At 41.9% G+C, this 26,708-nt stretch overlaps 1 protein-coding gene across 2 annotated transcripts; it reads right to left on the reverse strand.

Moving 5' to 3' along the window:
- Positions 1–325: 325 nt before the first annotated feature.
- On the reverse strand, positions 326–26,456 carry LOC109901140 (choline transporter-like protein 1). Of its 2 annotated transcripts, XM_020497183.2 has the most exons (16): positions 26,142–26,456; positions 25,651–25,740; positions 24,566–24,708; positions 23,023–23,159; positions 22,815–22,908; positions 22,547–22,716; positions 21,726–21,815; positions 21,168–21,316; positions 15,090–15,276; positions 12,558–12,726; positions 12,108–12,264; positions 2,849–2,932; positions 2,548–2,685; positions 2,130–2,366; positions 1,236–1,316; positions 326–1,104 (listed from the first exon to the last, which is right to left on the reverse strand). In XM_020497183.2, the coding sequence occupies exons 1-16, from the start codon at positions 26,163–26,165 to the stop codon at positions 1,078–1,080; spliced, it is 1,977 nt and encodes a 658-aa protein (XP_020352772.1). In that variant the 5' UTR covers positions 26,166–26,456; the 3' UTR covers positions 326–1,077. The 2 variants fall into 2 exon arrangements, 1 of the variants encoding a protein (XP_020352772.1); XR_004211997.1 differs by having other exon boundaries at positions 1,236–2,366; positions 26,142–26,437.
- Between the last annotated feature and the right edge of the window lie 252 nt (positions 26,457–26,708).

Genomic DNA, 26,708 nt, shown 5'->3' on the forward strand with positions numbered 1-26,708 from the left:
AAGGTGTCATCAAGGCAAAGGGAGGCCATTTTGAAGAATATATCCTCTATTTTAATTTGTTTAACACATAATTCCATAGGTGCTATTTCATTGTTTTGATGTATTCACTGTCATTCTACAATGTAGAAAATAGTACAAATAAAGAACCTCTTGAATGAGTAGGTGTGTTCAAACTTTTGACTGGCACTGTGTGTGTACATGTATGGGTACTTTGTTTGAATGTTTCTCCCTGTGTGGATATCTTAATGACATCCAGACACAAACCCACGTCCCTATTCGAACTGATCATCGCTTGCCCCACAGCTCTCACAATCACAGATGGACATTTTTGTTGTCGTTGTCGTTTTATTTCTCTGCATAAAAACATTATCCAAAACATTCTGGGTTAAAACTCTGTTCGCATTCATGAATAGAGAGAGATACAGTTATAGGGAATCACTTTTTCTATGGATACAGTATTACAAACTCAAATCAGGAGTAATGACTCAATATTACCACAACATAGGGATTTTCAGTTATGGTAAACATTGGAAGATGGCTTCTGATTTCTCCAAAATGCTAACTTTTTGAAAATGTCTTCTATTCCATAAAGGAAATCTTTCAACAGGGTCAAAATACATTGAGGGGGTGGAGTTTTCCCACAGAGAAAAGTGCCTGTTGATCATCTGTTATGCAAGTTAATCGTCACAATTGTATTAGATGTACCAACGCAGCATTAGAAGAGACCATGATCCTCATTACCACAACCTAAAAAGACATTGATATACAAAAACACTTGTGGTGTACAATATTAGTAGTTAAAAAACAACAACTGTGATGTCATGATGCATTTGAATCTCTCACACAACACTTCCACACACAAGAAGCTAAACTACAGAACACCAACTCTACAGCCTGTACAATAGCACAAAACTACATTAACAATATCCATGATGGATGTGTAACCAAAAAAAAAGCTTTCATGTTAAAATGTGCCATAAATTAACAAACAGGTTATCCGAAATATTGTAGTCGTGGGACTGGAGTAATATCATGGAAACGTTTGGAATGCCTCTTGGTTTCCGTCTTCTGGTTTGGTCAAGCTAAAGTCCCTCCTCCATGAGTCTACAACAATAAACAAATGGAGTGTTAAACTTGACTATTGTCTTCATCCGCATCATCATTTTGGGTGTATGACTCTAGATTATGGAAGGTAAATTAATGTATTCTCTGTTGGAAAAGTTTGGTTAACTCACCATAGGCTTCATCTCACTACCGTCTCCATCTGCCTCGGGCCGATCCCTTCCCGCCATATTCTTACTGTTCTCTACAAACTCCTAAAGAGGGAGAAGAGAGAGAGTGACTGTGTTGGGTGTTGAGATAACAAGGCGAGTCTGGTGTAATACGTGCATAATCACTATTCACCATAGAAATGTAGCCAAAGTAGCACAGGGTAAAAACAAAGGCTATGTTCCATTAGCCACATTAGCATACCAGTTAGAATATACGGTGTGATACATTGGAATGTTAGTGTGGATAATGAAACAGAGACATATACGTACCGATTCTCCACCTTCTACCAAAAGGCACAGTATGAATTTAACAACGGTGGAAACTCCCTCTAGCCAACGATTACAGCAGAGAGGAAAAGGCGACGTGAGATGTATAACTGGGCCCAACATTTGTCCAGCAGATGGTGTTTTTCAGGTTTTTTTTGTCGCTCATCAAGCTAAGAGTTTTACGAGGTCAATGAGGGTAGAATTCAAGAAAATGAACAACTTATTTACTACGTGAGGATTATTTGATCAAATAGAAGTTTCGTAACGCTTAGGTTGTTACGATTGTACTGATCTGAGTGGGACACGTGACATCATGACAATGTCAAGAAAAAACATTTTATATCGGAGTTGTGCCTGTTGTTCACGCGTGTATCTGCTATCTCATTGGCTAGTATGGTCCCACCTGATCTTGCTATGTCCCGGCTGCTTTTTGAACACATTTATTTTCATTGTTAGAGTGGCCACTTGAGTATCTGATCAATATAATGGATTATTTGTGATTACACCAGTCCATTCCTTATAAATCCACGACAGGTGGAAAATCAGGACGCAGCCATAATCTCCCACCCACCCAGCCTCCCTTCTCCTCACCATGAGGGCCTTGTCCATGTAGAACTCTCGGCCGGGGCTGCCGTCGTTGTGCTTGGTGTCCACGGCGAAGCAGAGGAAGAGCACGTCCACCACGATCTCAAAGACGGACAGGAAGCAGTGGGCCACCAGCCAGGAGAACAGGCAGACGATGAGCAGGGGCAGCACCCACACCGTGTAGTCCCGCTGGTAGTTGAGCGACAATACGCCGACGAACGCAGTGCAGGAGACGATCAGTACCTGGACACACACACACACGGATGAAGAGAAAGATGGAGAGAAAGGAGGGAGGGAAAGAGAGAAAGAGACAAAGATAGAGAAAAAGACAGACAGATTGAATCGTATTAGTATGCTTGTAAAATACACACAAAATGAACTGACAATAAACAATCCTAAAATGGCGTCGCTGTGCGGCCGTTACCTTTCCCAGGAAGAGGACAAAGTCCCCCACGGTGTTGATGGTGGCCACTCTGAGGGCATTCTCTACCAGGATGACGAAGGCGTCACGCGCCGACGTACAGAAACTGGTGCTGTTGATCGCTGTCGCCGTGTACGCGTTCTGTGGTGAAAACAGACAAACAAGAGACAGAAGTATCATCAATAACAATGTGTGACTGCTGTCCTCTTGGAACGAGTCTCCCTTGTCAAATAGATTGCCGTCAATGACGTGACCTAATCAACATCTCAGATGACAATCAATCTGATTCTGATCGAACACTTACTTGATTCAGGTACATTAGACACTTCTTCAGGCACCACAAGCAGCAGATGCAGGATTTCAACATACAGCGAGCACAGGCATTCTCCTAAAAACAGAAAATACACTGAGCTTTAGTTCTCCACCCATTGTCTGGCTTGACAAACTGGTGGTTGGTATAAGTGAAAGCGAGAATGTTTAAAAACGGCACATCAGCCACGTGAAGAGTTCATTCTGTTCCAGAGCAGCACTGGGTGGGATATACCTAGTGCACACGAGCAAACGCCCTCAAACTCTTCAGAAAAGTCTCCTAAAAGACCCTGACTCTCCGGTGGTTTTTTGATACTTCAGCACAGGAGAAAAAAAAATCTGAGAACACACCCACAGTCTTTTAAACAGACACAGGTGAGTAGAGATTGGTGGGATGGGTGAAGAAATGTTACTTGTGTACAGTTTATGGCAATCTCCTGTTTTCTTTATCTATAGTACTTATGTTTAACTATATTTAGTACATTTACTCATTTCTACTTTATGTTGTAGGGTTAAACAACGTGAGTCAAGATTGGTTAGTATTCCTTAATGCCCTGTTGACAACGGCACTAAAACTACTGAGAGCGGAGTCATTACAGAAAATGCTCTGTTAATATATATATTTGAATTTAAAAAAAACTTTACTTAACTAGGCAAGTCAGCAAAGAACAAATTCTTGTTTACAATGACGGCCTACACGGCCAAACCCGGACGACGCTGGGCCAATTGTGCGCCGCCCTATGGGTCTCCTAATCACGGCCGGTTGTGATACAGCTTGGAATCGAATCAGGGTGTCTGTAGTGACGCCTCTTGCACTGAGATGCAGTGCCTTAGACCGCTGCACCACACGGGAGCCTTCATATTTAATGCATTATTGTTTGATTGATTATAATCTGGGGCTGGAGTCTATTAGTATTTTGATCGGAAGCATTTCAGAGTGTGTTTGCAGTAAAAAACAAAACTATTCTTTACAGTTTCGTCTTTGCGCCCTCTCTAGATATGGCTTCCTCAAGCAGTCAGCTCTGAGCCAAATACCACTTCATGTGGACATAACTTCTGCATGGTCTGTATCACAAAGTACTGGGATAGCAAGGACCTGTACCAATGTCCACTGAGTCAGGAGAAATTCTACAGACGACCTAGGCTTTGTGTCAACACAACCTACAAAGAGGTTGTAGAGAATTTTAAAAGGATGAGACAAAGGTAAAGATGAGTCCCCTTCCAAACCCGGAAATGTGCCCTGTGACGTCTGCACTGGGATGAAGCGCAAGGCCCTGAAGTCCTGCCTGGTGTGTCTGGCTTCTTACTGTGAGACTCACCTGGAGCCTCATCAGAAAGCCTCACCCTTAAAGAAACAAACTGATCGACCCTGTGGAAAACCTGGAAGACAGGATCTGTCAGAAGCACGAAAGACTCCTGGAGCATGACCAGACATGTGCGTGTCAGTTCTGCACTGAGGCAGACCACAAGACTCATGACACTGTCCCTATAGAGGAAGAGTGACACAGAGAGAGAGATAGCAGAGTGTGTGCAGTTCTTCAGTACTCGGGTGCGCTCCATTGAGAAAAACCAGGCGGAGCTTGTTAAGGTGATTGAGGAGAAGCAGAAAGCAGTAGAGAGGCAGGCTGAAGGGTTCATTAAAAGAGCTGGAGCAGGAAATCACTGAGCTCAGTGTTTACAGCGATCTGTTTGTGGGGACTGTGAGCTGGAGAAGACACCGAATAAAGAGATGAAGAAGCTGCCTGAAGTCAAACTGAAGAGGATTCAGCAGTATGCAGTGGATGTGACTCTGGACCCTGATACAGCACATCACAAACTCATCCTGTCTGAAGATGGGAAACAAGTAAGACGTGGAAACACACCACAGAAACGTCCAGACAATCCAAAAAAAGGTTTGATTGTTATGCCATGACCCTTGAAAAGGACGGTTAAGGGGAAGACTGACTGGGATGTAGGAGTGGCCAGAGTCCTTTGACAGGAAGGGGAAATTCACACTGAGCCCTGAGAATGGACTCTGGACAGTGTTCCACAGTCGTCCTCTCCCTGAGAGAGAAGCCCCAGAAGGTGGGGTTGTTTGTGGACTATGAGGAGGGTTTCCTTTTATGATGTGGAGGCCAAGTCTCATATCCACTCTTCCACTCTCTGAGCCTTTAAAGAGAAACTCTCTTTCCATTCCTTGAATCCTGTAATAATACTGATGGTAAAAACTCAGCCCCTCATCATCTCATGTCAATCACTCAGACTGATTAAACGATGAGGTAACTGATTTTTTGCAACAGACCATTTACAAAATCATCAAATGAACGTATTTTGTCAGATTGATTAGAATATCCACATTGTCCTCTGAAATGTTCTGTATACCCTAACATCAATAATACATGCTTGTATTTACTGAAAATCAAGACTCAACTGGAATGAAATTCAATAAGAAATATGAAAAGTTGTTGCTTTGATTATATCTACATAGTGCGCCTTCAGAAAATATTCATACCTTTGGCTTACTCCACATTTTGTTGTTACACCCTGAATTGAAATGGATTAAATATATCATTTATTTCACCCATCTATACACAATTCCCCATAATGACAAATTCTGACAAGTGCTCTGATATCTGCTTCACTGATTTCTGCTCTCGTAAAAACCTGGATTTTCTGCACATGAAGACTAGAAGCTTATTACCTAAAATGGATCAATTGAAAGTGTGGGTTCACAGCTCCAATCCAGATGTGTTGGTCACTGCTGAGACGTGGTTAAGGAAGAGTGTTTTGAATACTGATCTTAACCTTTCTGGTTGTAACCTTTTTCGGCAAGACAGATTGTCCAAAGGTGGTGGAGTGGCAATCTTTACCAAGGATCACCTTCAGTGCTCAGTTGTCTCCACCAAGTCTGTACCCAAACAATTTGATTTGCTGGTTTTAAGCATGAAACTTTCAAATAGCTCTTTGTTGTCTGTTGCTGGGTGCTATCATCCTCTATAAGCACCGGCCTGTACCCTAAGCTCTCTCCTGGCCCCATACACTAAGTCTGAATTTGTCCTGCTAGGTGACCAAAACTAGGACATGCTTAAACCACCTGACCAGGTCTTAAAGCAATGGGACTCCCTAAATTTTTCTCAGATTAAATCACCAGTCCCACAAGGTATGACTCCAAACACCCAGAAAAGGCTACTCTCCTCGATGTTATCCTCACAAATAATCCTGATAGGTCATTACAGAAAACACCAGACTGATACCTTAGTGATAACTGTTTTACAGCCTGTGTTCGTAATGTCTGCTCAGTGAAACCACCTGTCCTGATTTGTCATAGACACTCGCTAAAAAAAACAAATGATCAAGCCTTCCTTCATGAACTGGCCTCTGTAAAATGGTATAGAATCAGCTCTGTGGTATTGAAAACAAACACGCCCCCATAAAGAAAATGAGGATTAAAAAACAGGTTCAGCCCCTGGTTCGACCGTGATCTTGCAGAGTTACTCCACCTCAAGAATTGCATTTGGCAAAAGTCTAGGCACACGCATATTCAGGCTGACTGGCTCTCGTTCAGGCAAATGAGAAATAAGTGCACTCAGGCTATCCGGAAGGCCAACGTTAGTTACTTTAAGGAGCAGGTCTCTCTCTGTGGGTCTAACCCCAAGAAGTTCTTGAAAACGGTTAAAGACCTGGAGAATAAACCCTTCTCCTCACAGCTGCCCATGTCCCTTAATGTTGATGTGGTTGTTACTGACAAGAAGCACATGGCTGAGCTCTTTAAATCACCACTTCATTAAGTCAGGACTCCTATTCGAATCAGCCATGCCTCCCTGCCCGTCCAACATTTCCTCATCTCTTACCCCTTCTAACGCGACAAGCCCCGATGTTTCTCCCTATTTTCCCACTGCCCCGCTACAAAGTTTCTCCCTGCAGGCAGTCACTGAGTCCGAGGTGCTAAAGGAGCTCCTTAAACTTGACCCCAAAAAACATCTGGGTCAGATGGTTTAGACCCTTTCTTCTTTAAGGCTGCTGCCCCTATCATCGCCAAGCCGATCTCCTTTCTGAGGAGGTTCCCATTGCTTGGAAGGCAGCCACAGTTCGTCCTTTATTTAAAGGGGGAGATCAAGCTGATCCTAACTGTTATAGGCCCATTTCTATAGTGCCCTGTTTATCAAAAGTGCTGGAAAAACTTGTAAATAATCAACTGACTTTATTGATGTCTATAGTATTCTCTCGGGTATGCAATCTGGTTTCCGCTCAGGTTTTGGATGTGTCACTGCAACCTTAAAGGTCCTCCATGATGTCACCATTGCCCTTGATTCTAAGCAATATTGTGCTGCTATTTTTATTGACTTGGTCAAAGCTTTTGATACGGTAGACCCTTCCATTCTTGTGGGCCGGCTAAGGAGTATTGGTTTCTCTGAGGTGTCTTTGGCCTGGTTTGCTATTTACCGCTCTCAAAGAGTGCAGAGTGTATAAAGTCAGAAAATCTGCTGTCTCAGACACTACCTGTCATCAAGGGAGTACCCCAAGGCTCAATCCTAGGCCCCACGCTCTTCTCAATTTACATCAACAACATAGCTCATGCAGGAAACTCTCTCATCCGTGTATATGCAGATGATACAGTGCCTTGCGAAAGTATTCGGCCCCCTTGAACTTTGCGACCTTTTGCCACATTTCAGGCTTCAAACATAAAGATATAAAACTGTATTTTTTGTGAAGAATCAACAAGTGGGACACAATCATGAAGTGGAACGACATTTATTGGATATTTCTAACTTTTTTAACAAATCAAAAACTGAAAAATTGGGCGTGCAAAATTATTCAGCCCCTTTACTTTCAGTGCAGCAAACTCTCTCCAGAAGTTCAGTGAGGATCTCTGAATGATCCAATGTTGACCTAAATGACTAATGATGATAAATACAATCCACCTGTGTGTAATCAAGTCTCCGTATAAATGCACCTGCACTGTGATAGTCTCAGAGGTCCGTTAAAAGCGCAGAGAGCATCATGAAGAACAAGGAACACACCAGGCAGGTCCGAGATACTGCTGTGAATAAGTTTAAAGCCGGATTTGGATACAAAAAGATTTCCCAAGCTTTAAACATCCCAAGGAGCACTGTGCAAGCGATAATATTGAAATGGGAGGAGTATCAGACCACTGCAAATCTACCAAGACCTGGCCGTCCCTCTAAAATTTCAGCTCATACAAGGAGAAGACTGATCAGAGATGCAGCCAAGAGGCCCATGATCACTCTGGATGAACTGCAGAGATCTACAGCTGAGGTGGGAGACTCTGTCCATAGGACAACAATCAGTCGTATATTGCACAAATCTGGCCTTTATGGAAGAGTGGCAAGAAGAAAGCCATTTCTTAAAGATATCCATAAAAAGTGTCGTTTAAAGTTTGCCACAAGCCACCTGGGAGACACACCAAACATGTGGAAGAAGGTGCTCTGGTCAGATGAAACCAAAATTGAACTTTTTGGCAACAATGCAAAATGTTATGTTTGGCGTAAAAGCAACACAGCTCATCACCCTGAACACACCATCCCCACTGTCAAACATGGTGGTGGCAGCATCATGGTTTGGGCCTGCTTTTCTTCAGCAGGGACAGGGAAGATGGTTAAAATTGATGGGAAGATGGATGGAGCCAAATACAGGACCATTCTGGAAGAAAACCTGATGGAGTCTGCAAAAGACCTGAGACTGGGACGGAGATTTGTCTTCCAACAAGACAATGATCCAAAACATAAAGCAAAATCTACAATGGAATGGTTCAAAAATAAACATATCCAGGTGTTAGAATGGTCAAGTCAAAGTCCAGACCTGAATCCAATCGAGAATCTGTGGAAAGAACTGAAAACTGCTGTTCAAATGCTCTCCATCCAACCTCACTGAGCTCGAGCTGTTTTGCAAGGAGGAATGGGAAAAAATTTCAGTCTCTCGATGTGCAAAACTGATAGAGACATACCCCAAGCGACTTACAGTTGTAATCGCAGCAAAAGGTGGCGCTACAAAGTATTAACTTAAGGGGGCTGAATAATTTTGCACGCCCAATTTTTCAGTTTTTGATTTGTTAAAAAAGTTTGAAATATCCAATAAATGTCATTCCACTTCATGATTGTGTCCCACTTGTTGTTGATTCTTCACAAAAAAATACAGTTTTATATCTTTATGGTTGAAGCCTGAAATGTGGCAAAAGGTCAAAGTTCAAGGGGGGGCGAATACTTTCGCAAGGCACTGTAGTCTTCTACTCAGCTGGCCCCTCCCGGGATTTTGTGTTAAATGCTCTATAACAAAGCTTTCTCTACCCTTAACCTTGTTCTAAACACCTCCAAAACAAAGGTCAAGTGGTTTGGCAAGAAGAATGCCCCTCTTCCCACAGGTGTGATTACTACCTCTGAACGTTTAGAGCTTGAGGTAGTCAGCTCATACAAGTACTTGGGAGTATTGCTAGACGGTACACTGTCCTTCTCTCAGCACATAAAGCTGCAGGCTAAAGTTAAATCTAGACTTGGTTTACTCTACCATGTCTCCTCTTTCACCCCAGCTGCCAAACTAACCCTGATTTAGAGGACCATCCTACCCATGCTAGATTACAGAGACATTTTTATAGATCAGCAGGTAAGGGTGCTCTCGAGCGGATAGATGTTCTTTACCAGTCGGCCATCAGATTTGCCACCAATGCCCCTAATAGGACACATCACTGCACTCTATACTCCTCTTTAAACTGGTCACCTCTGTATACCTGTCGCAAGACCCACTGGTTGATGCTTATTTATAAAACCCTCTTAGGTCCCCCCCTTCTGAGATATCTACTGCAGCCCTCATCCTCCACATACAACATCCGTTCTACCAGTCACATTCTGTTAAAGGTCCCCAATGCACACACATGCCTGGGTCGCTGCTCTTTTCAGTTCGCTGCAGCTAGCGACTGGAATGAGCTGCAACAAACACTCAAACAGATGAATGATAAAGGACATACAGCGCCTTCAGAAAGTATTCACACCCCTCTACTTCATCCACATTGTGTTACAAAATGGGATTAAAATAGATTTGTCATTCTTTTTGATAAACAATATACACAAAATACTCTAATGTCAAAGTGGAAGAAAAATGAACAACTAATACAATAAATGAGATTAAGACATGAAGGTCAGTCAAAGTAATAGACTGTTGTTTCTATTTGCTTAGTCTTTTACCAAATAGGGCTATCTTCTGTATACCACCCCTACCTTGTCACAACACAACTGCTTGGCTCAAACACATTAAGAAGGAAAGAAATTCCACAAATTAACTTTTCACAAGGCACACCTGTTAAAACTTCATTGGGATAGGGGGCAGCATTTTCACTTTTGGATGAAAAGCGTGCCCAGAGTAAACTGCCTGCTACTCAGTCCCAGATGCTAATATATGCATATTATTAGTCAAATGATGTCTGAGTATAACAGAACTCATATGGCAGGCAAAAACCTGAGACAAAATCCAACCAGGAAGTGGGAAATCTGAGGTTGGTCATTTTTCAACTCAGCCCCTATTGAAGACAGTGGGATATTGGTCGAGTTGCACTTCCTAAGGCTTCTACTATGAAGGGGGGCTGAATGAGAGGGGAATGAGTCAGGTGTCTGCCAGAGAGCCACGCGCTTGTGACGCTCGTTCACATGAGAGGTATCTACAGACAAAGAAAGAAATTCTCAGTTTGGAATATTATTGAAGATTTATGATAAAAACACCCTAAAGATTGATTCTATACATCGTTTGACATGTTTCTACGGACTGTAACGGAACTTTTTGACATTTCGTCTGCTCGTCCTAGTGAACGTGCTTCGTGAGTTTTGATTTGTTTACCAAACGCGCTAGCAAAAGAAGCTATTTGGACATAAATGGTGGACATTATCGAACAGAACAAACATTTATTGTGGAACAAGGATTCCTGGGAGTGCATTCTGATAAAGATCAAAGGTAAGTGAATATTTATAATGCTATTTCTGACTAATGTTGACTAACCAACATGGCGGATATTTCTTTGGCTGGTTTGGGCTCTGAGCTCCGTACTCAGGTTATTGCATGGTTTGTTTTTTCCGTAAAGTTTTTTTAAAACCCCCAAAATTAATTACCAGCAGCGTCTAGACCTTACCTTGAAATGCTTACTTACAAGTCCTTAACCAGTCCAAGAACAGTTAAGAAAATATTTACGAAAAACTAAAAAATTATAAAAAAGTAACACAATAAAATAACAATAACGAGGCTGTATACAGGGGGTAACGTTACCGAGGCAATGTGCGGGGATACAGGTTAGTTGAGGTAATTTGTTCATGTGGGTAGGGGTGAAGTGACTATGCATAGATAAACAACGAGTAGCAGCAGTGTACAAAACAAATGTACGGTGGTTGTCAATGTAAATAGTCTGGTGGCCATTTGATTAATTGTTCAGCAGTCTTATTGCTTGGGGGTAGAAGCTGTTAAGGAGCCTTTTGGTCCTAGACTTGGCGCTCCGGGAACCACTTGTCGAGCAGGAGCAGAGAAAATAGTCTATAACTTGGGTGACTGGAGTCTGACAATTTTATGGGCTTTCCTCTGACAGGTATATTACTGGTCATGGTTCTAGAACTCACCATTGTGTTTTGTATCAAAAAGTGGGTTGGGTCTCGTTGTATGTAAGGAGAGAGCAGCATTTTCTTATGTTTATCTACAAAGCACTCATGCAGAAACTTCCTGTGTATTGATAATCATGCTTGTATGACACTTTTGAATGTGGGTCAAAAGGTAATTTCCAAATGACCGAACCCGGTCCCAGGCTTGGATAACCCTGGAGGCCCATCGGTCTCCACAGAGATGGGTAAAGCTCATTTTAGTTTTTTTGTGCCCTTTATGTGGAACAACTTCCAGAGCTCTCTGAAATGAGATGTTCCGGTCCCCTTTGGTTAGTTCAGAGTAATAGAGGTCTCCCGACTGTAGTTGACAAATGTTTTTTCTTCATATGTTTTGTAATGTTGTATATGTTTGACGTATTTATGCAGGAATCATCTGTAAAAGAGACCCTAGTCTCAGTATGAAAAAAATAAGGTTATAATGTAGAGAACAATGTAATGATTTATTCTATGTGATTTATAATGACATAGTGCAAAGAAAACTACGTTTTGACATTCATTTCGTTGAACCCTTTTGAACTGCCCCGTTTATCTCAACACTCTAGAGCAGTACGCGGACACCCTACATACTCTGCCCTTTGAACCGATTGTGGACGTAGGTGACTGGGCTGAATGAGATAAAGGACGTACTTTTCCTTTCAGCTGGTTGTGGATGTAGGTGAGGATGAGGCGAGGGATCTCCACCAAGGTGATGATGAAGGAGCCTTTGGCCACAGTGCCCAGGTGGTAGCGGGTCAGACACAGCATAGATGACACGATGGGGGTCATGGGCAGGTCAGATTTATTCCTGATGTCCACCGCGGGACAGAGGAAAAGAAGAAGAGTTGGAAATAGTCAAATTAACTGATACAGGATAGACTTGGGTTTAAATAGTATTATCCGTACAAATGGACCAATAAAGCAGGCACTGTACTGTAGCTAAGATTGATGTACTTTGCACTTTTGGGACAATTCCATTGATTCAAATGCACCAGGCAAGCTCAATTAAGTGCAGCTAATGTATTTGACAGAATATTTTTTAAACACGTCACAAGCATGCCGTTGCATCTACTACATTTCATCACAACACTCTCTCCTGACCTTGTGAAGTAGTAGGTGACCACAGCTCCGGCCACGGTCATCTGCTGGCAGGCCAGGATGAACTGACTGATCCAGATGAGGCCCACAGCATGGTACCACACCATGTACTGGAGTGGGCCTGATATACGATACTCCACCAGCCCTGCCTCTTCACTCTGCACTGGGCTACCTGTAAGGGGCACACAGCTAAGGTCAGGGGTCAACCTTCTCGTTCTTTACAGGGTTCCCTACAGCCAGGTTTAGGGGTAGGCTGATCTCCTCTGATCTGCCAGGCATTCACAGATAACGATTTTGTTCGTGGAAAGCTCCTGGTAGATTTTTTTGGGGAAAATATTTTAACTCATAGATTAGAATCAAATATAAGACAGCAAGATGACACCATTTTGCAACAACAAACACTGCAGCACGGATGACTTTGATGGACCCTACTTTTTAAAATGTGATCTAGTTTGTCAAACTAATCTGAATAACATCCAGGAACAGATAAAAGGGCAGTCAGAGGGAAATAGTAGGCAGACAAATTTGACAAAAACATGACGCTTTGTTGTAATTGAGGCTTCTCTGGTGGTGGTCTTGTTGATGAGGGAGATCGTGAATGTAGTGGGTATATTTCAGAGACTTGGTCTTTGACTGTGTGCCCGAGCTGCCACCCACAGCACCAGACTGACCCAAGAATCTAAATAAGAGTTGGCGTCGAGTCATGCCACTTCTAGCCATGCGCTTTCAGTTCCAAAAATGTCCCATGAGTGTGTTAATCACATAGAATTAGGATGGACATAAACCTTATGTTGGTCAACCATGGTTTGCCAGCGCTGTGATAAGATAGTGTGTAAAAAAATGCATGTGAGGAATTTATCTGCACTGTATGTGTGTTAGCTAGCCAGACAGTAGGTAGAGGAATGTTTCCATAAATGTTTCTAATTAACTGACAATATGCCAACATTCCATTCAAACAATGATGTCAATCCACAGTCCTACACTGGCTCAAATCAGTTGATGATGGGCCTTAGACAAGTTGTAAACGCAACAAGTACTGATAGAGCATGGTTACAGGCACATAAGATGATTATGGTGGCCAGATTAATACAGTGAACAAAAATATAAGCGCAACAATTAAAATGATTTGACTGAGTTACAGTTCAAATAAGGAAATCAGGCAATTTAAATAAATTCATTAGGCCCTAATGTATGGATTTCACATGACTGGGCAGGCTGGCGTGGTTACACGTGGTCTGCGGTTGTGAAGCCGGTTGGAAGTACTGCCAAATTCTCTAAAACGACATTGGTGGCGGGTTATGGTAGAGAAATTAACATTAAATTCTCTGACAACAGCTCTGGTGGACATTTCGGCAGTCAGCATGCCAATTGCACGCTCCATCAAAACTTGAGACATCTGTGGAATTGTGTATAGTGACAAAACTGCACATTTCAGAGTGGCCTTTTATTGTCCCCAGCACAAGGTGCACCTGTGTAATGATCATGCTGTTTAATCAGCTTCTTGATATACCACACCTGTCATGTGGATGGATTATCTTGGCAATGTAGAAATGCTCACTAACAGGGATGTAAACAAATTTGTGCACAACATTTTTGAGAAATAAGCGTTTTGTGCGTATGGAGAATCAAGATAGTCATGTAAACGTGGGGCGGCAGGGTAGCCTAGTGGTTAGAGCATTGGACTAGAAACCAGAAGGCTGCAAGTTCAAATCCCCGAGCTGACAAGGTAGAAATCTGTTGTTCTGCCCCTGAACAAGGCAGTTAACCCACTGTTCCTAGGCCGTCATTGAAAATAAGAATTTGTTCTTAACTGACTTGCCTAGTTAAATAAAGGTAAATAAAACACCTTTACTCTGCTTATGTCCATACTCTGCCTACTGCCGTAATCTGTTTAATATTCAATTATTTAGTGTGCATGTAAATGTACTCATAATAGCACTCGAAGAAAACAAAATCAGACATTTATGGTCTGTTTACATATATTTGAGAGGCTATTTGAACAGACTGTGTATAAAACACTTAGAAATTGTATTTATATGAAAGTCTTGTTGGTTGACGATAATTCCATTACAAAATATCTGATGCATCACATACCTTACTTTTATTTTCCTGCATAAGTAAAAGTCAGGAAATGCATCAAGTGCCTCTACTGCCATTAAACTGGTTTTGGATTTCTCCCTGACCAAGTTGGCTGCCATTTTCACCCCATTATGGAACTTTGAGGGTTCATGACATAGCCCATTAAGTAATTGAATAGGATCTACATGGTTAATCACCACATCACTAGCAGGATGAAGTGAACCAAACACTCCATACGCACAGTATCCAAACGTTCAATAGTGATGCAAGTCCACTACCTTAATCTTTTACAGGGCATAAAATAATTTAAACTAATCTGAAAAAATACAAATAATAATAATCTGGTATCCTCACCAAAACGGTCTATTTAGATGTAAATATCTTGTTGAAAGGCGAAAATAAAGACATTAACAAAAATATCCTTCACAATGTGACAAAGATGTATTCTATTCTGACCTGCGGTTCCGAGGAAGAGGAGCACACCGAGCCAGGACACCCAGAAGAGCATGAGGCTGAGGAAGGTCCAGAAGGGCTGCAGGGCCAGCAGAGGCAGGTGAGTGAACACCTTGCCCGCCACGTGGAACAGGGTGATGGTTAGTGCCACGCGCTTCCTCATGAAGAACAGCAGCAGCAGCAGGATCACCTGAAAATGGTACATACACGATATAATGTAGCCAGAAAGTATTCAGGTCCCTTCACTTTTTCCACGTTTTGTTATGTTACAGCCCTACTCTATAATGGATTAAATAAATAAAATTCCTCAATCTACACACAATCCCCCATGGTGACAAAGCAAAAACAGGTTTTTAGAAATGTTTAAAAAGAAATAAAACAGAAATCCCTTATTTACAGAAGTATTCAGACCCTTTGCTATGAGATTCAATATTTAGCTCAATTGCCTCCTGTTTCCATTGGTCAGCCTTGAGATGTTTCTTCAACTCGATTGTAGATGATTTGGAAAGGCACACACACACACCTGTCTACATAAGGTCCCACACTTGCAAAAACCAAGCCATGAGGTCAAAGACATTGTCTGTAGAGCTCCGAGACAGGATTATGTTGAGGCACAGAACTGGGGAAGGGTACCAAAACATTTCTGCAACATTGAAAGTCCCCAAGAACACAGTCGCTTCCATCATTCTTAGTTTGGAACCACCAAGACTCTTCCTAGAGCTGGCCACCCAACCATCTCTGCAGCACTCCAGCAATCAGGCCTTGGTAGTGGCCAGACAAAAGCAACTCTTCAGTAAAAAGGCACATGACAGCCAGCTTGGAGTTTGCCAAAAGGCACCTAAAGACTCTCAGACCATGAGAAACAAGATTTTATGGTCTGAAGAAACCAAGACTGAACTCTTTGGACTGAATGCCAAGCGTCACATCTGGTGGAAACCTGGCACCATCCCTATGGACAAGCATGGTGGTGGCAGCATCATGAGGTGGGGATGTTTTTCAGCGGCAGGGACTGGGAGACCAGTCAGAATCAAAGGAAAGATGAACGAAGCAAAGTACAGACCTCCTTGATGAAAACCTGCTCCAGAGCAGACAACGACCCTAAGCACAGTCAAGAAAACCCAGGAGTGGCGTCGGGACAATTTCCCTGAGTGGCCCAGCCAGAGCCCAGACTTGAACCCAATCAAACATCTCTGGAGAGACCTGAAAATAGCTGTGCAACGATGCTCCCCATCCAACCTGACAGAGCTTGAGAGGATCTGCAGAGAAGAATGGGAGTAACTCCCCAAATACAGGTGTGCCAGGCTTGTAGCCTCATACCCAAAAAGACTCAAGGCAGTAATCCCTGCCAAAGGTGCTTCAACAAAGTACTGAGTAAAGGGTCTGAATACTTATGTAAATGCAGTGCTAAATTTGATCCAGATTTGGCACATCTCCATTTTGGACTATTTTGTTCTCTCCACTTTTTGCAATGTAAAGACCATAACAAAAAGCAATCTAAGTTAATTCAAGTTAAATATTTGTTAATTCTCCTGCCCCCACAAAAAAAACTAAATGCGAAAAAGTTAATTTTCAGCCCGGGCCTAATATTCTAAGAGTTGATTCAGGTTGGGCCGATCCAGGTTTATGGTTTGCGCAACACTAACCTGTTGGAGACCAACGCGTGGCCGTGTGAGAAGCGCGCCAGTATCCCTCACATAACTACAATGAAATTAACATTTTATGATCCCCCTCACTCTCGCTGTTCTGATAGACACGAGCCTGCAACTCATCTCTCCATTGTTGCACTTCATCATTTCAGCAGCCTTGATAAATTGGAATAAATTAGCCAAAAGTTATAGAATTACTGCAGTCTGTCAGAAACAAAGGAAATCATTCAGAATAGCCTACTACACCATGAAAAGGCCTAGAATTTAGCCACAGAGGATCAATAACTTATATATTTTTTATTATCTAGCTGTGGATTGTAGCCCAATAACAAGGAATAGCCTACCGTCGGGAACACGCAGCAAATCTGTCAGTGAAAAAACAGCATGCCAGACAAAACAGGCCTATCGCAGTATTTCAAATACAAATCGAGGGAAAACGCAGGTTGGAAAGCAAATGGCTCCTGCTGAAAAGAGAAGACTATCCTGAAGGCTACCAAAGTATTGGGTAACTTCCAAATATTGTTTTACAAAAAGAGAGAGAAAGGCTTTTGGCACAAGCGCATCTCTGCCATCACCAGCGAGGGAGCTGTGCATCATGGGGCAAGTCAGTGAAACTGGAAAGCATTTTTAGGACTAAAATTTCTTCCTCACATTGTAGCCTACAATGTCTCCACACCCCTAGGCGTAGGCTAATGATGGATTCAATACAATATTCTACCAAAGTCTCCAGTCATGTAAAATGACGTAGAATTGCATGAAATGCATTTATAAAAAGGCAGATTTTTAGTAGCTTAAGGTTTGGGAAAGATATTCCCAATGTGTGCACCTTCTGCAAGTACCTCTACTCTACTGCTCTATGCCATTACGCAAATGCGATAAGAATGCAATGCTTTATTAAAAAGCAAAATAGTACCTCAGAGCTACCCAAGTCACCCCCCTTGTGCTCACTTTTTGTTCCGGCATCTCCCGATTTACAAATTAAGACCTGTGGAAAATGTGGAAAAAGTCAAGCGGTCTGAAAACCTTCAGAATGCACGGTATGCTGGTTATCAGCTATAGGATAGGGTTGTGAATACATTTCAAATGAAGATAGGAGTATGTAGGAATGGTGGGAACGCAGTGTTTTCCACTAGTGCCGACCGTATGCTAAACATCAGATTACAGACTCATTTTCAGCCGGCTACTTTTTCCACTTAAATTCACAAGGCTACTTTTCAATTTGCTAGTCAGAATAAAAAAAGTCTGCCAAGCCCTCTCTCACTAGAATAAACAAACAAACAAACAAACAGTCAAATTTCTTTACATGGAGGATGGGGAGAGGATGATGCTTCTTTATGGTCTGAGAGTTCATTTCGGCACTCTAGAGTGTGACCATTTTACTCGCATGTGCACCTATAAATAGATGAGTGAACTGAAAAAGTAAAGCATGAGCACATTCCTGCTGTAGCTACACTCAAGAGGATTGTCATTTCGTTTCATAGCTGACAGCTAATCACACAAAGAACCATAGATCTTATTCCTATGTAAAGAAATACATACAGTGCCTTGCTAAATTATTCATCCCCCTTGGCATTTCCTATTTTGTTGCATTACAACCTGTAACTTAAATGGATTTGTATTTGAATTTCATGTAATAAACAAACAAAATAGTCCCAATTGGTGAAGTAAAAAAAAAAAAAAAAAAGTGTGTGTAATATATATATATATATATATATATATATTACACACACATACATACATGCATACATCTGTTCTGAAAGAGTCTGCAACACCACTAAGCAAGGGGCACCATGAAGACCAAGGAGCTCTCCAAACAGGTCAGGGATAAAGTTGTGGAGAAGTACAGATCGGGGTTATAAAAATATCAGAAACTTTGAACATCCCACAGAGCACCATTAAAATCCATTATAAAATAAATGGAAAGAATATGGCCCCACAACAAACCTGCCAAGAGAGGGCCGCCCACCAAAACTCACAGACCAGACAAGGAGGGCATTAATCAGAGGGAACAAAGAGACCAAAGACAACCCTGAAGGAGCTGCAAAGCTCCACAGCAGAGATTGGTGTATCTGTCCACAGGACCACTTTAAGCCATACACTCCACAGAGCTGGGCTTTAAGGAAGAATGACCAGAGAAAGGCCATTGCTTAAAGAAAATAATAAGCAAACACATTTGGTGTTCACCAAAAGGCATGTGGGAGACTCCCCAAACATATAGAAGAAAGTACTCTGGACAGATGAGACTAAAATTGGCCATCAAGGAAAATGCTGTCTGGCGCAAACGCAACACTTCTCATTACCCCCAAGAACACCATCCCTGTGAGGAAGTTTTTCCCATCGGCAGGGACTGGGAAACTGGTCAGAAGTTCTTGAGGGAAACCTGTTTCAGTCTTCCAGAGATTTGACACTGGGACGGAGGTTCACCTTCCAACAGGACAATGACCCTAAGCACACTGCTAAAGCAACACTCGAGTGGTTTATGGGGAAACATTTAAATGTCTTGGAATAGCCTAGTCAAAGACCAGACCTCAATCCATTTGAGAATCTGTGCTATGACTTAAAGATTGCTGTACACCAGCGGAACCCATCCAACTTGAAGGAACTGGAGCAGTTTTGCCTTGAAGAATGGCAAAACTCCCAGTGGCTAGATGTGCCAAGCTTATAGAGACATACCCCAAGAGACTAGCAGCTGTAATTGCTGCAAAAGGTGGTTCCACAAAGTATTGACTTTGGGGGGGTGAACAGTTATGCTCCGTCTTATTTGTGTCACAATAACAAATATTTTGCATCTTCAAAGTGGTAGGCATGTTGTGTAAATCAAATTATACAAACCGTCCCCCCCCCCCAAAAAAAATTTTAATTCCAGGTTGTAAGGCAACAAAATAAGAAAAATGCCAAGGGGGTGAATACTTTCACAAGCCACTGTAGAATTCAAAATATCCCACCTCGCACACAGCAACAGTGCCTGGAGTGCTGTGCACACTGAGTGAAGTTCTGAAATATTCATTTTTAGAAGTGCTCAGACACAGAAGTTGGTTGAATTTACACAAAAATGTACTAGTGTGACTTTGTCCTCGTGTTTTTGGGCTATTTACATCGTTTTGTTCACATACACTAGGTTGTTCAACTGCAAAATGATGTTGGAGAATCTTAGCTCTCAGACAAACAGAAATGTGAATCCCAACATTACCACGGTAAAAGCCCGCCCCTTAAAGTGGCAGCTGAAAATGTTTGTCTCAGATGTGAGTCATATATTAGAGGGTACATTGATTGTACTAAATTGAGCATGGAACACCCCAAAAACCTTTTATTCATAAACTTTAGTCATTTTTTATCATAAAACACTTCTTCAAATAATTTAATTGTGGGCTCCTTGTAAAACATGTCAGCGTAGAGGCGTGAATTTGCACATCCCAGGTAATGTAGCCTAAGTGTTAACAAGGAGTCAAAATCAACTTAGCCATAGTGTTCATATACAGTGTAACAGCCACATTTAATTTATTTTTCAAGATAACGTGGGCATTGGGCTATTTGAATTGTGAATGTGAGTGAATGAAATACATAATTTGACGAACCAACACTGTGGCATTTCATAGCTGGCAGTAAAACCGCAAATAATACTTCAATCTCAAGAGGAAACAGGTTAAATGTAAAAAATATATATATAATGGTATTTTCCTTAGAAAATAGTCCTGATCATATAGGCTTAGGCCTAGACAATATCCAAAACTACTAACAATACACTGAATTCATACATTTCTGTCATTTAAATGATAAAATCACGTACGTCTACACACAATACCACAACAAATTTTCCAAATTTGGAAGTTACATTTGATAAATTATTCAATCATTTTGCTGTGTATTTCAAGGCATTAGAATGTACCACAGGCCAAAATATAGGTCGTTCTGCAACAACAACAAAAAATAGCAAACCTAGGGGGGCCTGTATGGGTATATTTTCTATTTGTCTAGGTACTTGTGGAAAACACTGATTCGGAATGGTGGGGCGGCAGGTAGCCGCGCGGTTAAGAGCATTGGGCCAGTAACCGAAAGGTCGCTGGTTCAATATCCCGAGCCCACTATGTGAAAAATCTGTAAGAGTGTCTGCCAAATGTCTAAAATGTAAATGTGGGTCAGGTCATTTCTGTCTGTATTACAGAAGATACTATGGCTTTTATAGTTGCAGAATCAAGACACATTTTTGCAAAAGCGTTGGTCATGTTTTCCAGTTTTCCAGACTTAAAGCTTGCCTGTCTGTCAACATCAGGCTTTTTCTTGTTACTGAAAGAGCAAATACTTGATAACACAGTACATGCACTCTCACAACACACCGTACCCATATAAAACAGGAATCACACATGGCAACAAGCACACATGGCAACAAGCACACATGGCAACAAGCACACATGGCAACAAGCACACACACACGTACCGTGAAGACAGTGGCAAAGATGGCGTAGACCAGCAGAGCTTGGACGTTGTCTGTGGCCACCTGCTGTTGGGGTGTTGGGGAGGTACCAGTCTGGTCGGTCAGATTCGTCCTGTGGTCCACGTAGAGCCACCACAGAACCCCGGTCCCACCTGAAACACACAGTTCATTTGGCTCCCTGATTTTCATACTGCTACTACTTCTTATTGAGCTCCCTACAATGATTATCCGGAGAGCAGTTGAAAAAAAACACATTATCCGGAGAGCAGTTGAAAAAACACATTATCCGGAGAGCAGTTGAAAAAACACATTATCCGGAGATGGTAATTCCTCACTGCAGGGACAATAGATTGTGAGGAGAGAGGTTTTTGCTCAGTTTTTGCAAGCAATCTAATTTCGTGAGGTAAAATTTATTTGAACTCACATTTCACAATCTGACCTAATGGTTGGTGACCTTTTAGGCTTTACAATAGAAATGTGCTATAATACATGTTTCTTCATACATTTTTAAGCACTACAGAATGGAGAGACGTTTGAGAGCCAAATGAACGGGAAGATTACCTATAGAGCCCAGAACCACGAGGGCGGTGAGGATCCAGACCAGCACGACAGAGATGTAGCGAATCACCACCATCAGGATTATGGAGAGGACTACAGACAGAGGAGGATATAAATAAAATAAATGAAACGATGCCATTGTCATGACAAAAAATGCCTTATTATTGTATAACAGATATATTTATTGAAACATAAGGCATAATTGTGTGATGTTTCATGTACATTTAAGGGGGGGCGAGGTGGCACGACTACTTCTTTTGGATGCCAGCGCTCTACAGTGCAACCTTCTTACTCGTATATGCGCTTAAATATTTTGCTGTGTGTCTTGGAATTTTCATTTAGGAGCACCAGTGCGCCTAGAATGAAAATCACCCAGGTGATAATTGTTGCAATAATTAGGCTACTTCACGACACTGCAGCCCGAGTGCAGATTCATGACTGTCATGCTTGCACTATTACTACAAAGAAAACAGCTTGTTACCTCAAATATTCTCCATTGTGCTCCTACATTTCTACGTGTGCTCCTAGATATTTTCTCCTAAATTTCAGTGTGCTCCTAAACGTTTCTACTTAAAAAAAAAACATTTAAAAAGGTCAGCGTAGAGCCCTGGATGCCGTCAGCTCTCCTGGAGACATTTCCTGTTATCATTTCCTGACCCTGTCCCAGGAAACACAACTTTCTAGGTGGAGAGCAGAGGCCTCTTTGGCACAATTAAATCAGGCAGTTATACAGAGAGAGAAGTCATTTAGGATATACACTATAATGCTTAACGAGGCTACACAGACAGCTAGAACATAAAATTCCACTTTAGGATGTACAGTACCTAGAGCCAGCACGCACAGGCCCATGATGATCTCCTTGCTGGCCATCACCCCGGCAATGACCCTGTGCAGCATGCTGTTGTCACTGACGAAGGTGACGAAGGCCTCAGCGAACTGGGCATAGCAGGAGATGTCCACAGGAGTGCAGCGGTGGAACACCGGGAGAGAATTACTACACAAGGGCAGAGGATGAGGAAATGATATCATCAGCATAGTCTCGCTAGTGTCATTATATTTACTCGCTGTCAACTAAAAAAAAAAGGACTGTACCTTGGTGGCACGGGGAGTTTGGGGCACTTTTTGGATCTCTCTCCGTGGCTTGGATACTTGGAGACCGGGATGTCGTACGAGCAGAGCTCCGACCCTATGTAAAGAGGAGAAATGGGAAATAAACATTGTGTAATTCATTCATCCACACTGTGGAAATGACTAATAAATACATGCATAAAGTACGGATTAGAGCAGGAGGAACGCTCACCATTTTGCAGTGCAAACTTTTTGACGTCAGTGTACGTCTTGAGCTCTATGTCTGGACACCTGGACACACAGAGAGCCATGGACTTGATCTTCCTGTTCAGAATGTCAATGTTGCAAGGGTCTAGGAAGAAGACATACCTGGAAAAGGACAAAGAACAGGACTCCAATAAGGATGGAGGGAAGTAGAGAAACATCCTGAAAAGAGAGCGAGATGGAGTGCATTTGTCAATGGCACATGCTCCTTGAAGGAAGCCAAGGGCCCAAGTCCAGTCAGACAGAACTAAACATCCTTGGGTAACATCCTTGAATGTTCTCTTCCATCTTGCAATACAATAAATTGCACATTTTCCTAAGTATATTTTCATAGTAGACTTTGTGATGTAGGTTGAGTAAAATGTGATGTGGGACACAGCTTATCAAACAGTCAAATCTCTGTAGCCAAAACGCCCCTGCTGCCCCTCACTCAAAACGTCGATGGGCATACCAGCCCAGCTTATGAAACAAAGCCCATTGTCTCATTGAAACTGTTCCTAGAGACTGCTAGAATGGAAACTTACTGGACGAGCAGCTCAAAAAAAAGTTGAATCGTGTTTGAATAATTTATTCGAATATATTCCAAAAAAAAGAACACGGGCGTGAATTAATGCAGAACACTGCTGCACTCAGGCTGCATGTGAAATGGCAACCTATAACCTAGTGCACTATTATTGACACCAGCTCTGGTCAAAAAGAGTGCACTATATAGAGAATAGGGTGCAATTTCAGACCCACGTCAGTCTTTTCTGACCACAGGTAACAAGAAGTGAGTATAGTAAGATTTAGAGTAAAGTGTCTTACAGTAACACCCTGTGCTAGCAAGCTAATTAAGCAATAAGGCACGAGGGGATGTGGTATATGGCCAATATACCACGGCTAAGGGCTGTTCTATCACACGACAACACAGAGTGCCTGGATACAACCCGTAGAAATGGTATATTGGCCATATACCACAAACCCCCGAGGTGCCTTATTGCTATTATAAACTGATTACCCACGTAATTAGAGCAGTAAAAATTAAATGTTTTGTCATACCCGTGGTAAATCAGCATTCAGGGCTCGAACCCCCCAGTTTATAATCCTCTGTAACCCACTGATCTCACTGGTTAACCCATCAACAAAACAAATGAGCATCCAGGCTTTAACAGGCCTAGCATCAGATGAGCAAGAAAGTATAAGTGGCAAACTGGATTACCAAATTATGAAATCCGTGTTTGTGCACCGGTAATGTTAAATGGCGCATGTTAAACTACCACAAAAAAGTATTGTCGATTGTGGCGAGGAAGGGGGAGAGAGTTAGCCTGGTTAAATCACACTGAACAATGGCGAAGGCCACATTCTGTCTGGTTTAACCAGGCTAGGAGAGAGGAGTCATAACCTGCTGAGCCTACATTGTCATGGGAGTGGACAGCTCAACCAAAACATTGTTATTACTTTGCAATTACATGATAGGCTAATAACTGGTAAGCATCCATCTCGAGATGTTCCACATTTCCAACACAACTTACTTGTTGTCGGTCTGATCCCGGCCACTGAGCTCGACCCCCTCGATCTTGCTATTCTTCTGACCGCAGGTGTTACCGTAGCTGTCGTAGCCAGAGATGAGCCTGGATGCAGCTCCCGTGGAAATGGAGAAACCAGCGATACAGGCCTACAGGGGAAGCAGCTTCCATTAATAACGATATCATCACCATCATGACAATGCACCCAAAAAAATATTGGGGTAGCACTGAACTATGCTGGTAAATACAATAATCAGTATGTAGTGCCTTTTGCTTAAAAAAAAACTGAAGGTTGTCTCCCACAATGCTTTGGTTCCAAATTCAAGTTGCAGTTGATGAGGACAGAGAGGAAGAGGAGAAGCTAGGGGGACCCAAAGTCTGTCTTCTCCAGCATGTAACTTGTGTCAAATGTCATTAACAAAAAATGTTATGGCTTATTTGCTCGAATATACGTTTTGTAATAATTAGGTTGTTATGAATGTACTTCTATAATGAGGCCACGTTACATCCCAGCAACTATTAAGAGTCGTGTCTGGTAGTCACTAATTAACACAGACACAAAATCATAAACCCTGCCTATTTCTACAATTTATCTTCTTCGAATGTGATTTTAAACCTCATCCTTAACCACACTGCTAACCTTATGCCCAACCCTAATCCTTAAATTAAGACCAAAATACAAATGTTTGTTTTCATTAATTTTTACGATACTTTGTGGCTGTGGTAACTTGTGCCCATTCACACGCGTATCTGCCCCCTCATTGGCTAGAATGGTCCCACCTGATCTTGCCTCCTCTTGACTGCTTTCCATTTTTGAAGACATGTATTTTCATTAGAGCCGTCACTTGAGTATCTGGTCAATATAATGGATAATCTGTGGTGAGGAGCAACTGAAAAAATGTCCAGTCGACTGTAGTCGAAAGTTCATGACCTTTGATGACATGGTTGTTGTAAAAGTCATGCAGTCTACATGCAGTCCCAAATCGGACACTTTTTATAATAACGTGACCAGGGTTAGTTAACGTCTTGACAAAAGCGATCCGCTCAAACGCGCCCATGGTCATCTACAAAGAAATCACAGTCAAACTCACCATTCCGATACAGAACAATGCGAATATGATGAGCCATGGAATATCCGTGCAGCTTCGATCCTCCAATGGTTTCCACTCACGCTGCTTTTGCTAACAAATAAAAATGACAAACAATCAAAAATGGTCATCTGTGAACACCTGGTGCATGCGCGAAACTGTTTTAACCTGGCGTTCTTTCAAAAAAAAAAAAAACTCAAATCAGTTTCACACAGCAACTACTGTACTGTAATTGAGTAAATAATTTACTTTCACCCAAATTAACACGCACGCGTCTTTTTACACACGGAAGTAACCCGTTGTTTAAAACGTAAACAACTATGGCTAACTACATATAGTACAGACAACGCCTCTAACGATCTGCAGTCGACAACAACGCGTACGTGTTCGTAGCTAAATGGATATCCCAAACAGATAATGTTAGCAATTTATCTGGTAAATCCAAAAATGTCTAGTTAGTTAGTTTTGGCTTAAATATCCCGAACCCCGATTACCTCTGAACTGCCACAGCATCCCATTGTTAACAGGCGATTTAGGGAGTGACTGGAACTCTCAAAACACAACAATCGTTTAAGTTTCAAGTGCCCGCCTCACTTCCTTGCCTGTATTTTACACTGCGCTTCTAAACAGATTAGTTGTTTAGCAAACTCTTCCCCTCAGCTGCATCCATGGCCTCTATTGATAATATGGAATAGTTCGCAAGGATGTATATGCATATCCTACTTTTTTACTGCAGGTAAAAAAAATTTAAAAAAGCAGGAAGAGTTCAACTTTCCTTGCGACCGAGGCGGAAGTGTCGCTGCAATCACACGTTTTTTATAATATTATTTTGTGGCACTGGATACTCTTTCACTGTAGGCTATACGTTGGACGCAATGGTACCCCCACTGAAAACCCATAGACATTAAAACCGTGAAAACACCAAAGAGCTTATTGCAGACATTCACCTTATGGAAATAAATGTTTCTATTCAAATTCATGTTCTTTTGACATGAATACAAGTTGCAGAATTTGCTAACGGCTTTAAATAAAAATTGTTTAAAAATTGTTTTAAAAAATCA

Source organism: Oncorhynchus kisutch, linkage group LG12 (assembly GCF_002021735.2).
Source record: "Oncorhynchus kisutch isolate 150728-3 linkage group LG12, Okis_V2, whole genome shotgun sequence".
Lineage (NCBI taxonomy): Eukaryota > Metazoa > Chordata > Actinopteri > Salmoniformes > Salmonidae > Oncorhynchus > Oncorhynchus kisutch.